Below are 15,000 nucleotides of genomic sequence, written 5' to 3' on the forward strand. Positions count from 1 at the left end.
TTCCCCAGATAGCTGAATGTTTTGATGTTATTTTAACTTTTAAATTTTTATTAAACGGTGTAGGTGTGGAAGGTATATTATGTAGTGTTGTGTAGGAAGGGAGAGTTGTATTTAAAGGGCACGCCATGACTACCCTCTTGTGTTGGGATATATATATATATATATATATATATATATATATATATATATATATATATATATATATATATATATATATATATATATATATATATATATATATATATATATATATATATATATATATATATATATATATATATATATATATATATATATATATATATATATATATATATATATATATATATATATATATATATATATATATATATATATATATATATATATATATATATATATATATATATATATATATATATATATATATATATATATATATATATATACACACAGACACACACACACACACACACACACACACATACACACACCGCTTATGCTATGAGTGAACAACTGACAGTGATGACAACAACGACACAAACGAGTATCCACACCAAGTGATGCGGAGATGCAGCCGCGTCGGTCACTGCCGCTCCCCGCCATCTTCGGTGAGAGAGGTGTAGCGGCGGCTGCGGTGGTGACAACCGGTGCCAAGGTCACTTGTAGCACTAAAGACTTGCGTCTTCCTGGTAAGGAGGAGGGTGGGTGGTGCGCTGCCCGGAATGGGACGTGCTGAAACAGCTGAAGCTGTTTCAGGGGAATAACAAGCTACTGGAAGAATGGTTGAATATTTTTGGTCTTCAGAATGTGACAGTTTGATGGCAAAGGAGTTCATAATGGATAAAGGTCTAGTTGATAAGAGTGATGTGTTGGAATCTGATAACGGGGTGACAGGTAAGTGACTGATGGAGGGTGAAGCCGAATGAGATCCGATGGGTGCTTCATGGTGGGACAGTAGCGGCTCGCTAGCGGCCAGACTGGGATTCGATTGGGCCAGGGTTATTGATTTTAGGCTGAGTTTTTTTGGTAAGCGAATATCAGCAATACAACGTGAGAAAACGGTAGGAGGTCGACGAGGGAGATTTCCTGCAGCGAGATGCACAGACGAGTGGACGGATGCATCGGAGAGGCGTGGGAAGGCACGCGCGAGTGTGGAGGACATGGCTGCAGCACGACGGAGTGGTGGCGAAGCATGTAGCTCACAGGTGGAGTCATGAGGTAGGGGTGCACCTAACTGCGTGTCATGCAAAGTATGGAGGGGTATCAATAGAGAGGCTGGTGGTGTGAGGAAAGTGCTAGAAGACTCAGGGGCAGTGCTGCCAGAGGAGGAAGGAAGGAGGGAAGAATAATACAACGAACGTGAAGTTGTTGAGGGCGAGGAGGAATAACAGGAAGCTGTGTGTGGTGCTGAAGAAACAGGGGGGACGGAATGAGTGACGACTGATGGCGAACTGTCATTAGATGCAGCGCTCCTGAGTGAAGACTTTGAGGCACCGCCTCGAGAAGTTTGTGGTAATGAAGTAAGTGTTACCTCGTCAGTATTTCTGTATTGTACAAGAGAACCCCTCCCGTGCTGGCATGTTCCTGAGACAACGTTCAGTGTGCCTGGCTGCCACGTGTGCGACGTTTCTTGAGAGAGATAGCTGGTGTGGACATTAGAGCTAACCGGAGTAGTATCTCGCCTACAGAAACTCTGAACTCGGTGGCAAAACTCGGGGCCTGAGTTATCATCTGTGTTTGTGTGGATTTGACGTTTCTGGGGAGAGACAGACGCCTCCGTGCACGGCATGTAGATTGATTGCCGCGGCCAGACAGAACGGCAGGGAGATGTGGCCGACCAAGAGTGGTCAGCTGGATTCCATTGAGGTGAGTCTGGTGAAAAGCAAGTGCGACAAAACAATTAAAGGAAGACAAATTAAATTAATTCCTTAATGAATAAGATATTAATCATATATGAGTATAACGTATATCAGTATATCACGAAAAACACAAATAATAAAACAATATGTTTTCTACTTATACTTTGAGCGAGGAGTAGAAAGGATACGAGTACCCCACCTATTAGTCTCATCATCCACCTCACCTTCGTCACTGGTGCTAGTGTTGGTGCTGGGGTTAGCGTTGATGAGCTGCTGGAGGTGAAACTCGTCCTCGTCACTACGGTATGGAAAAGATTATGGTTTTACTATTTCCATTTCCACAACGTGTTCAAAGTACCAAAGGACTAGTTACAAGACACACAACAGAACAAGAACGCATCTTCTTAGAGGTTCTTTCCTGTCGCTACTTACCCCCACTTTTTTTTCAGATTATTAATATATTCATAGCGTTATCTAGCAAACAAATTACACCTTTTATTTTAAACACTGAAAAGATAATGTGTACCTCAATATATATATATATATATATATATATATATATATATATATATATATATATATATATATATATATATATATATATATATATATATATATATATATATATATATATATATATATATATATATATATATATATATATGCCAAAATTGTTGTCGGTGATATTTTCCCTCACCTGGCTGCTTCTGTCTGTAAATCGTGGACGAAGGAGACTTCTTGTACCCTCTTCTGGAACTCAGGACTCACGTACTGGAAATATCATATAATATAATGCGATATAATACATTATAACGTAAAACACACACACACACACACACACACACACACACACACACACACACACACACACACACACACACACACACACACACACACACACACACACACACACATATATATATATATATATATATATATATATATATATATATATATATATATATATATATATATATATATATATATATATATATATATATATATATATATATATATATATATATATATATATATATATATATATGAACACCAACGGCTTTGTGCTATTAAATCTTGCAAGATCTAGAAAATGGTTCTCAGAGTATCATACATGACGCCCCCCCACCCCCTCCATTTTGGTTCTGGCTGACCCACATGTTTCCCCTCTACTTTATGATATATTGTGTTTACATAAATTATGTTTTATAACTTACATCTGTTTAGGAAAACAAAGATATTTGTGTGGATTAGAATCAATAAAACAAATAATACAGGCTCGAGACATTTTGATAAACAGTTGGTATGAAAGGAACAGAAAAGAAGGAAAGTAATCCAAATGAAGTTCGACAGTTCTAAAAACTAAGTAAGAAACGAAGACATAGCATATAATATTTGGAGATATTCATAACACTGAAATGAGCATACGACAAATCTAGTAAACCATTGATTCAATGAAATGCCTTTTCTTAAACTTATCTAAAAATAATAGGACATGTCATACACATAATATTTCGAGTCCTCATACTACTGGAATGTAAAGACACTTACTCCAGTTTCATAAACTAATTATAAATGTTGAAGACACATCATACTTCGAGTTTTCATAATACTAAAGTGGGAAGACACCGGAATCTTGTTTTTTGAGTATTTTTATTATATACTTTTAAACAATTACTTTTTTACCACTCCTTGTATCCTCCCAGCGCCACCACTGGGGAGGCGCACCACATAGTTGGGAATCACTGCTCCAGACGCTGCCTTACCACAGTCTACGCACCTGCACTGTACTATCCACTCAGGAACCTACAATTGTAAGGAACAACGTATCTGCTATTTCCAACAATAAGTTAAGAATTACTCGTTAGATCATTTAAAGAATACTGCTACTTTTCCCTAATATTGAAATATGAATGAAGGTACTTTGATTTCATACAGCTTAAATACGAGTGCAAATACGGTTAAATACTGTATTACAATGTATTTGAATATTAATTCCATGGGTGTGTGTGTGTGTGTGTGTGTGTGTGTGTGTGTGTGTGTGTGTGTGTGTGTGTGTGGATTTCTTTGACCATGTCAACATAATTTAGTCAAATCATCTACATATGAGTGGTCAACAAAGGTCCGGGAGAAGAGCTTAACTTCAGAGGCAGAGATGTCAAGGATGCCATCTGGATGAACTGTGGAAGGGAAAGATGAAAAACGAAAAAAGAAAAGAGTATTTCAGGGGGATAGATGTGTATATATATATATATATATATATATATATATATATATATATATATATATATATATATATATATATATATATATATATATATATATATATATATATATATATAAAACCTTAGTCCTGAATAGTGTAGCCGTAGCCGTAGTTTTTTTCGCAGTACCTGGAGCAAAAAATCCGTGATGGCCCTAAATGTGGGCCGGTGCGAAGGACAGTGAGACCAGGCGCAGACCATCACGGCAGCGAGGGGAGGTGGGCAGGGACTGGGCAGGTCTAGGTGTTTCTTCATCTCCGTCACTAACAACTTCACTTCTGTACAACTGTTATGCTGTAGTAACAAATATCGTTCAGGTGACAAGGAAAAATTTTACTATACTTTTTTTCTTTTTAGTCACATACAATTTTATCATCCATTTCATGCTTAAAATTTCTGTCTTCTTTGACTTGCCTCGTATGGCCGACTACCTCGCGTTACCATCTCCCACAACAGCACGCCGTATGACCAAACGTCGCTCTTGGTGCTGTGCTTGCCCATCAGACTCTCAGGCGACATCCAACGAACGGGAGTCTCCAGCTCTTCTGTAACAAGTTGTTGGAAAAGAAGTAGTATTCGTAGTCATATGGGTTTCATTCGCACGCATTGCCGTAATATGCTTTTCATATTATCTATGCAGCAATAAATATTAAACAGGTTTTGATCTGAACTTTTGGAAGATTATATTTAACTTTTTTTTAATTCTTATTAAAAAGAAAAAATAAAGATAAGTATATATATATATATATATATATATATATATATATATATATATATATATATATATATATATATATATATATATATATATATATATATATATATATATATATATATATATATATATATATATATATATATATATATATATATATATATAAACAAAGCATATTATTACATGATAGGGTGAGCAAATACTTATTTCCAAGAAAAGAATAGTCTTCACACTCGCGCACACATGCAATTCAACATTAATTTCCTAGATGGCAAAGATACTGACTCATTGCAAGGTAGTTTGATTCTGACTCAAGGTTCCTGGCGCGACCGAAATCTCCAATCTTGAGGGTGAGGCTGCGATCCAGGAAGCAGTTTCTGGCGGCCAGATCTCGGTGTACCACTCGCTTGCACTCAAGGTACGCCATGCCGTCCGCTGCTTGTACCGCCATCTCCAGTACAGTCTGAAATAAGCATCCATGTCTGGGTTTTCGTCGTTAGTATTGGCTAACAGGTGGTGGTGCAGGTAGCCATAATTATATAGTAGCATATAAAAAAGTAGGTTGGAAGTACAAGGGAGTAATTAGTAATACCCCAAGTCAGCCATATTCAGGAATGGTTATGAAGGAAGGACGCGAGGGCAGAAAGGCAACTGATTGGGTGACGTAAGGAAGTAAAGAAAGGAAAGTAAGGACTCGAGGAAGTGTTATTCCAATATGGGAAGTTAATCCCTGAGTACGTTCATTAGCTGCGCGAAGATGGCGGCACCGACGCTTTCAGATTCGCTAGCAACTAACAAAATCTTACACAATGTATCCTAGCCAGTCACAATGTAGCCGCGTTATCAGCTGTATGAGGCGAGTTCTTGCCTAGATTATGTCTTAATTATCTGTTTCGTTTACTTTGTTAATATTAATGAAAATAAAAATATGTCCTTTTTGGAGTGCCGATGTCAGTACTGTCATGTTGCACACACCTGGTCCGTAACACATTTCTCGTATTGCTGCAGGTAGGTCTTCAGGTCGCCCCCCTCCATGAGTTCCATCACTAAGTACACGGGTGTGAAGTCTGCAATCACGCCCAACAGCTGCACGATGTGATGGCAATCCAAGTGTCTGTAACAGATAGTTATTAATGATTGTGGCTCCTGCACACTAATTACTAATTCACAAACGACAGTAGACAATTTATCAAGAATCTATTCAAAATATTACATGAAAAATTAACTAACTGCATGATTTCGGCCTCTTTCTGAAACTGTTTGATCCCTTCTATTGACTTGAAGTTTGAGTGAGTCTTCACTGCTACTCTCGTGACGTGGCCACCTTTCTGCAGCTCTCCCGCCAACACCAGGCCGTAGGCGCCACTTCCCAGCGGCGGTAAGTTTTCCAGGAAAACGAGATCACCTCGGTTCAAGATAAACTTTTCGTGAAACCTCTCGCAGGGAGCAAACCCGTCTGGGGAACATTACACATTATTTTTTTTTTTAATCGTCCTTCAACAGTATCTTTTCCGACTATAGTCTGCTCCGACAAACTACTCGTATCTAATAAATAACTTAAGAATATTTCCTTTAAATAATTATATTATTCATAATTAAAGTAAAGACACGCTTTATCATGAATGTACTCGTAAATATAACATTAGAATATTATTCTTGTGGTTTCCATACATCTCCTTTGATTGTACTTTTCTGTCTACGTATACATACCTATATCGATGACACAAATTTCTTGAAAGTTTAACTTTGCATTAAAATATCTGCACTATATGTAGAAACATTTGCAGAGGCACTTTTTTTTTTTCAAGTAGCTACAGTGCCCACCTTTGTAAAGAGGAGAGAGGAGCTCGTCTTCCAGTTTGTCGGGCACGGTGTTGGTCCGCAACCGCCGCCACCGCCACCACCAAAGAGGCACCACAACAGCCACCACCACCAGTGACGCCGCGGTGCCCACCAGGGCAGTCCACAGCACCCACCTGTCATTTTCTCCGGGGGAACTGCTGCTCTGAGACACACACACACACACACACATACGCAAACACACACATTGGTAACACATTTCATTAAGATTTCCTAACAAGTGGCGTCCACACAAAGAAGTCATGACCTGCCCTGTAGGCAAACAACCATGAAGGAAATAATGTCTATATTTAGAAAAAAAAAAAAAAAACTAATTTGCTCACCATGACAATGAATGAAATAGGCTGTGTGAAATTCCCGTATCCTTTAAGAGATCTGGCAGCAAGTTTACACGAGTAGTTTCCTGCCTCCAAGTCATTGAGAGAAAAGCTCAGGCGTTCCTCATGCTGTTCCCTGTTGGCAGGACTGACGATTCTCTCATAGGGCTCCTGTGAAGAATATATATATATATATATATATATATATATATATATATATATATATATATATATATATATATATATATATATATATATATATATATATATATATATATATATATATATATATATATATATATATATATATATATATATATATATATTCTCTCTCTCTCTCTCTCTCTCTCTCTCTCTCTCTCTCTCTCTCTCTCTCTCTCTCTCTCTCTCTCTCTCGTGTTTGTGTGTGTGTGTGTGTGTGTGTGTGTGTGTGTGGGCAATCAAGCTACTCACGCCATGTGGCCCGGTGCACCGCAGGAAGTAATACAGGATTCTACCATTGACGAAAGAAGGGGGAAGCCACGACATAACCAGTGAGGAGGAAGTGTTGCTCTGGAAGACTCTTAGCGAATTATCCGGTACAATATCGGCAGCATCTGCTAGTGGAAAAGACACTTTATGAGGAGTCTCTTATTCTTAGCATTCTTTGCGTATTATAGTAAAGTTACACACACACACACACACACACACACACACACACACACACACACACACACACACACACACACACACACACACACACACACACACACACACACACACACACACACACACACACACACACGCACACACACACACACACACACACACACACACACACAAGCACACAAAATATGTTTGGTCTCATCCCATTGTATATATATAATGCATTTAACATTATATTTATATTTTCTTTATTCAGGAAATCAAAGTTAAAATGTGTTTGGCACAATGTCCAGAACAGATCAATATGAAGGTCAACTCACGGCTGGCGTCAGTGAAGGCGGTGACGACTGCAGGGACGGTGGAGCACAACTTGCATTTAACTGGCTCACTGATGCTGAAGTTGCTATTAGGGTCGACAGACAATGGTGTTCTGATGCAAGGAGCAGGTTGGAGGCAGGCGGTGACGGCCACAGTGTAGAGAGAGAAGTGGCGCAGGTGGTGGAGCGTGATGCTGGTGTCAGACGTCTCCAAGTGCATCACGTTAGCATCTGGGGGTACACGCTCCTTGAGGGTGTTTACACAACTGTGCACTGTCACCACCACACGGAATCACCTCACTTTACTTTCACTTGCTGCACTATGATCACACCCACACACACACAGACACACACACACACACACACATACATGGACGTTGTATACTGCCACATTAATATATATATATATATATATATATATATATATATATATATATATATATATATATATATATATATATATATATATATATATATATATATATATATATATATATATATATATATATATATATATATATATATATATATATATATATATATATATATTTTTTTTTTTTTTTTTTTTTTTTTTTTTTTTTTATGTAAGAAGGACACTGGCCAAGGGCAACAAAAATCAATAAAAAAAATGCCCACTGAAATGCCAGTCCCGTAAAAGGGTCAAGGCAGTGGTCAAAAATTGGTGGATAAGTGTCTTGAAACCTCCCTCTTGAAGGAATTCAAGTCATAGGAAGGTGGAAATACAGAAGCAGGCAGGGAGTTCCAGAGTTTACCAGAGAAAGGGATGAATGATTGAGAATACTGGTTAACTCTTGCGTTAGAGAGGTGGACAGAATAGGGGTGAAAGAAAGAAGAAAGTCTTGTGCAGCGAGGCCGCGGAAGGAGGAGAGGCATGCAGTTAGCAAGATCATAAGAGCAGTTAGCATGAAAATAACGGTAGAAGACAGCTAGATATGCAACATTGCGGCGGTGAGAGAGAGGCTGAAGACAGTCAGTTAGAGGAGAGGAGTTGATGAGACGAAAAGCTTTTGATTCCACCCTGTCTAGAAGAGCAGTGTGAGTGGAACCCCCCCAGACATGTGAAGCATACGAGTACTCCATACATGGACAGATAAGGCCCTTGTACAGAGTTAGCAGCTGGGAGGGTGAGAAAAACTGGCGGAGACGTCTCAGAACACCTAACTTCATAGAAGCTGTTTTAGCTAGAGATGAGATGTGAAGTTTCCAGTTCAGATTATAAGTAAAGGACAGACCGAGGATGTTCAGTGTAGAAGAGGGGGACAGTTGAGTGTCATTGAAGAAGAGGGGATAGTTGTCTGGAAGGTTGTGTCGAGTTGATAGATGGAGGGATTGAGTTTTTGAGGCATTGAACAATACCAAGTTTGCTCTGCCCCAATCAGAGATTTTAGAAAGATCAGAAGTCAGGCGTTCTGTGGCTTCCCTGCGTGATATGTTTACCTCCTGAAGGGTTGGACGTCTATGAAAAGACGTGGAAAAGTGCAGGGTGGTATCATCAGCGTAGGAGTGGATAGGACAAGAAGTTTGGTTTAGAAGATCATTAATGAATAATAAGAAGAGAGTTGGTGACAGGACAGAACCCTGAGGAACACCACTGTTAATAGATTTAGGAGAAGAACAGTGACCGTCTACCACAGCAGCAATAGAACGGTCAGAAAGGAAACTTGAGATGAAGTTACAGAGAGAAGGATAGAAACCGTAGGAGGGTAGTTTGGAAATCAAAGCTTTGTGCCAGACTCTATCAAAAGCTTTTGATATGTCCAAGGCAACAGCAAAAGTTTCATCAAAATCTCTAAAAGAGGATGACCAAGACTCAGTAAGGAAAGCCAGAAGATCACCAGTAGAGCGGCCTTGACGGAACCCATACTGGGGATCAGATAGAAGGTTGTGAAGTGATAGATTTTTAAGAATCTTCCTGTTGAGGATAGACTCAAAAACTTTAGATAGGCAGGAAATTAAAGCAATAGGACGGTAGTTTGAGGGATTAGAACGGTCACCCTTTTTAGGAACAGGTTGAATGTAGGCAAACTTCCAGCAAGAAGGGAAGGTAGATGTTGACAGACAGAGCTGAAAGAGTTTGACTAGGCAAGGTGCAAGCACGGAGGCACAGTTTCGGAGAACAATAGGAGGGACCCCATCAGGTCCATAAGCCATCCGAGGGTTTAGGCCAGCGAGGGCATGGAAAACATCATTGCGAAGAATTTTAATACGTGGCATGAAGTAGTCAGAGGGTGGAGGAGAGGGAGGAACAAGCCCAGAATCGTCCAAGGTAGAGTTTTTAGCAAAGGTTTGAGCAAAGAGTTCAGCTTTAGAAATAGATGTGATAGCAGTGGTGCCATCTGGTTGAAGTAGAGGAGGGAAAGAAGAAGCAAAGTTATTGGAGATATTTTTGGCTAGATGCCATATATATATATATATATATATATATATATATATATATATATATATATATATATATATATATATATATATATATATATATATATATATATATATATATATATATATATATATATATATATATATATATATATATATATATATATATATATATATATATATATATATATATAGACACACACACACACACACAGAGAGAGAGAGAGAGAGAGAGAGAGAGAGAGAGAGAGAGAGAGAGAGAGAGAGAAAGAGGGAGAGGTGGGACTACCATTCACGACAAGCGTTTATTTTGTCAAATCCTACCTTTCCTGGGCGTCGCGTCGCGGTGCTCCACGTAGTGGCCAGGGACTCGCTCTCCTTTTTCTCTGATTTTGTGCCTGCAATGAAGCATCTCTTCTGAACCCAATAATCTTATTCTCGTAAATCATGGATGCACGGGGCAGAGACTGAACAAGACAGCCGTGGTTCATGAATGGTTGTACTGTGAAACCTAAATAATATTCACCACCACCACCACCACCACCACCACCACTGGAGTTACTGAGTGGACTGCGACACGGGTAAAGGAGGTGTGTGATGATACACGGTGCCGCATAAATATACTCAGGAAAAAAACACAAAACAATAAAGCAGATGCTGTGTTCATGCATGGTTACTCTCTATTGCGCAGTACATCGATGGCCAAGGAGTACAGTAATACATTCTCAACGACGAGGAGCAAGAAAATTTTTCTATGCGGGTTTGATGTGAAAGAAAGTTATCATATTTACTTAACGGAGCAATGCGGTAAAAATAAGAAAATAAGCATTAAAAACTAGCATTGAACATTATAATTCACTATAAACTTGACTTTTATGCTTATTATTATTATTATTATTATTATTATTATTATTATTTTTTATTTTTTTTATTTTTTTTTTTTTTTATTACTATTGTTCTTATTATCATTATTATTAATGTCATTATTACACACACACACACACACACACACACACACACACACACACAGATTCGCAACCTTTGCATTTCTTCGACGCGGAGCTTTTGTTATCTGAAAATGCGGATCTTTTATTATTCCAAAACGGGAATACGAATAATGATGCGGCTATGATTTTCACTGCGAAGGCTCCACGGAAACGAAAATGGAGGAGGGTATCCGATGATATGAGTATTACATGCGGTAAGAGAGAGACAGGCAGGCGTGCTGAGTGATGGCGCACCGTTCTGGTGGATGAGTGCACGTCCATATCGCGAGAAACCATTATGTGTTTCACTTTATGTTTTGTCAATGACCTGATTACACTATAGATATACACCTTGCTAGTATAGAAATTACAGAGCTAATTTGTGAATTCAGCTTGTCACATTTCCTTTTATGCTTTTATGACTTCAGACAAACCAATCTCAGTTGCACAATTAATGATGTGTCATAAAAAAAAAAAAAACATAAGTAATACGAAGACTGCAAAAGAGCAACTAGCCAGCACAAGCCAACCCTTAAGCACTTAAAACATATCATTTGCCATAATCATCAATAAATTTATCGAATGTTCTCTTGAAACAATCTAATATCTGTGTATCTACTGCATTCCTAAGAAGTTTGTTCTGTTCATTAACACCCAGATTTTTTTCTTTTCATATTTCCTTTTTGAATCTGAATTTGTTTGATATTTTTTTTTTTTTTTGCCACCTCTACCTTGTTCCTTGTCTGAGTTCAAAATATGAACTGAACTGATTGAAGACTAAACGGCCATTTAGCTCCGAGGCAAGCGTGAGTGACGGAGAGGCTGTAGGTAAGGGAGGGAAGGGTGTAGCCAATCACATGAGCTGTAACAAACGTTGCCCAAGCGTTAGATTAGCAGCTTCTCTAAATTAATTGTTACAACTGTTGTTCACAAATTTCGTGAATAAGTATTAACTTTTCAAATATCCCGTAATATTTTTTTTTATGCTCGTTTGTCATGCCAATTGCCAATGGAGCTTCATATTTGGCCGACAAATTAACTTTTAAATGGCCTTTTAGAGGACTCAGTTATATCTTGCCTTATTATGCACCCCCCACCCCCTAACAAAAAAAAATTACATATATATATATATATATATATATATATATATATATATATATATATATATATATATATATATATATATATATATATATATATATATATATATATATATATATATATATATATATATATATATATATAACGAGAGGAACTGATTCGTCAGGTGCACCGGACTTACCTTTCAGGAGTGTCGGCACTGATGAAGTAGTCTTTATCGACAGGCACGACCCGGGAGCGCCGTGCGCCCCATGGCAGCCATTGGCTGAGGACAGAACTGTACTGTAACATGTCCTCCTCGCTGGTGTCGCTGTTATTGAGCAGAGAGTTGATCTGTATTGGTAGTGAAGCCTCACTCTGCGGCACGCTGCCAAGAGCAAATTTGTGATTTCAGTTTGACGTTTGGCCTAAGAATGCAATACTCGCAATGTTTTCAAAGATGTCTGTCACCAGACATAACAACTTTAGCTTTTCATCCTGTTTCGAGAGCCGGGCACACCACGACACTGCCCTATTTCCGTAATAAGGTGTTGGATCCACTATTACCATAGAATGTTAGGTATACTGATTAGAATACTTTCTCATAAAACAAGAAAATTTTTATTTTTATTTTTTTCAGATGAATTCTATAATGTCTAAAATAACGCTTCATTCACTTAAATGTTACCTTTCTGTAATACTTTTTTCTTCGTAATTTTTTTTTGTGAAATCATGTTTCTCATGACGCTTTGCTTATGGTACAGATAAGATGTGAACTTCTCTTTACGTATCTCTGCGCCGCGCTTAACGTAAGTTTCATCCGAACATTGCTCACCACATAACATCACTATTCCTGGTTCTAACACCACAACACCCACTATTACAACCACAAACTATTATTACTACTACTACTACTACTACTACATGCCATCCTGGCATTAACCCTCGGAAGGCTTTTGGACCTGATGGTGTCCTTCCCATCGTTCTCCGAAACTGTGCTTGCACCTTGTCTAGTCAAACTCTTCCACCTCTGTCTGTCAACATCTACCTTTCCTTCTTGCTGGAAGTTTGCCTACATTCAGCCTGTTCCTGAAAAGGGTGACCGTTCTAATCCCTCAAACTAACGTCCTATTGCTTTAATTTCCTGCCACTCTAAAGTTTTTGAGTCTATCCTCAACAGGGAGATTCTTAAACATCTATCACTTCACAGCCTTATATCTGATCGCCAGTATGGGTTCCGTCAAGGTCGCTCTACTGGTGATCTGGTTTTCCTTACTGAGTCTTGGTCATCGTCTTTTAGGGATTTCGGTGAAACCTTCATTGTTGCCTTAGACATATGAAAAGCATTTGATAGAGTCTGGCACAAAACTTCTCTCTGTAACTTCATTTCAATTTTTTTTTTTTCTCTTCTCTCCCCTCACCCAACGCCCATACTGTTTACTTTGTAGAGGGGCCTTATCCGTCCAAGTATGGAGTATGCTTCACATGTATGGAGGGATTCCACTCATACCGCTCTTTTAGACAAGGTGGAATGAAAAGCTTTTCGTATTATCAACTCCTCTCTTCTAAATGACTGGAGGAGGTTTTAAAACACTTATCCTTCAATATTGATGATAACTTCTGAGCTCCATTTAGGGACTGGCGCTTCAGTGGGCTCTTTTTTTCTACATTTTTTGTTGCCCTCTTCCGGTGTCCCTCTTGCATAGAGAAAAATAAACTGTCTTTCTACAAAAATACTTTATGGGAAATTAAAAAAAGGAAAATTTATAGTCCCCCATCTATGCAGGTGACAATAAATGTTCCCAAGTAAGGCTGGCTCTCGGTTATAGACATGTCTTGACACCTCTAACTTTCGTCAACAAGAGCAGGAGGGATCACAGTGCAACAAGTAGGAACTAATGTTCAAGCGTGAGCAGCTGGAAGAACTAAGGCTCACCTGATGCTTACGCTGTTAGCGAGGTATTCCTCAAAGTGGTCCAGAGTGGATGATGTTTGTGGTGTGAGCTCCTGAGGGCGCGGCGTCTCACAGCTGCAGCAGCCAGGTTCGGAAGGCACGGCACAAACCTCCTCGTTGTCTATTTCTTGTGCCTTAGTGGTTGATTCTTGTCTCTCTGATACGCTTCCATAACCTTCAAAGCAAAATTTAAAGTGGAAATGTAATTTCTAGATTTATTTTCAATCAGACCAATCCCAAATCCTAACATCTAGAAATACTAACTCCCATATCTCGCTTGGCAAATGTCTGAACATTTATGAAGTATGCATCTCAGGGGCTCAGAAATATTCCACTTACGATGCAATAAAACACACTTCACTTTTCTACACACAGTAAGTGAAGGTGAATATTTGCTAAAAAGTATTCGATGGGATACTGAAATAATCAAACAAGCCATCAGAGTTGGTCATTACGTAAATATATTTACATTTAAAAATTAGCTTATATACATTTCTGTATATATTTACATGTACACAGGTTTTCATAGATATAAATGTAGCATTGAAATTTAATGAGTTATTAAACACGATGTATCTAAATACTCCAAATATAAAAATGCTTATAGTTTTACTTTTTCCACCCGGT

The 15,000-nt window shown here is 38.4% G+C and overlaps 1 protein-coding gene across 5 annotated transcripts in view; it reads right to left on the bottom strand.

The window, feature by feature from the left end:
* Positions 1 to 433: 433 nt before the first annotated feature.
* LOC135110910 (insulin receptor-like) overlaps positions 434 to 15,000 on the bottom strand; it is a 67,802-nt gene continuing 53,235 nt past the window's right edge. For 3 of the 5 annotated variants that reach the window (XM_064023561.1, XM_064023560.1, XM_064023559.1), the window contains exons 16-30: positions 14,356 to 14,548; positions 12,622 to 12,807; positions 10,678 to 10,751; positions 7,960 to 8,187; positions 7,448 to 7,590; positions 7,001 to 7,165; positions 6,642 to 6,822; positions 6,048 to 6,273; positions 5,793 to 5,931; positions 5,103 to 5,280; positions 4,517 to 4,647; positions 4,232 to 4,396; positions 2,539 to 2,612; positions 2,066 to 2,139; positions 434 to 1,854 (exon numbers count right to left, since the gene is read on the bottom strand). In XM_064023561.1, coding sequence (XP_063879631.1) covers positions 566 to 1,854; positions 2,066 to 2,139; positions 2,539 to 2,612; positions 4,232 to 4,396; positions 4,517 to 4,647; positions 5,103 to 5,280; positions 5,793 to 5,931; positions 6,048 to 6,273; positions 6,642 to 6,822; positions 7,001 to 7,165; positions 7,448 to 7,590; positions 7,960 to 8,187; positions 10,678 to 10,751; positions 12,622 to 12,807; positions 14,356 to 14,548 — 3,446 coding nt within the window. In that variant the 3' untranslated portion in view covers positions 434 to 565. The remainder of the gene's footprint in view (positions 1,855 to 2,065; positions 2,140 to 2,538; positions 2,613 to 4,231; positions 4,397 to 4,516; positions 4,648 to 5,102; positions 5,281 to 5,792; positions 5,932 to 6,047; positions 6,274 to 6,641; positions 6,823 to 7,000; positions 7,166 to 7,447; positions 7,591 to 7,959; positions 8,188 to 10,677; positions 10,752 to 12,621; positions 12,808 to 14,355; positions 14,549 to 15,000) is intronic. The other 2 variants (XM_064023562.1, XM_064023563.1) reach the window with 2 other exon arrangements.

The sequence above is a fragment of the Scylla paramamosain genome, chromosome 21, assembly GCF_035594125.1.
Source record: "Scylla paramamosain isolate STU-SP2022 chromosome 21, ASM3559412v1, whole genome shotgun sequence".
NCBI lineage: Eukaryota > Metazoa > Arthropoda > Malacostraca > Decapoda > Portunidae > Scylla > Scylla paramamosain.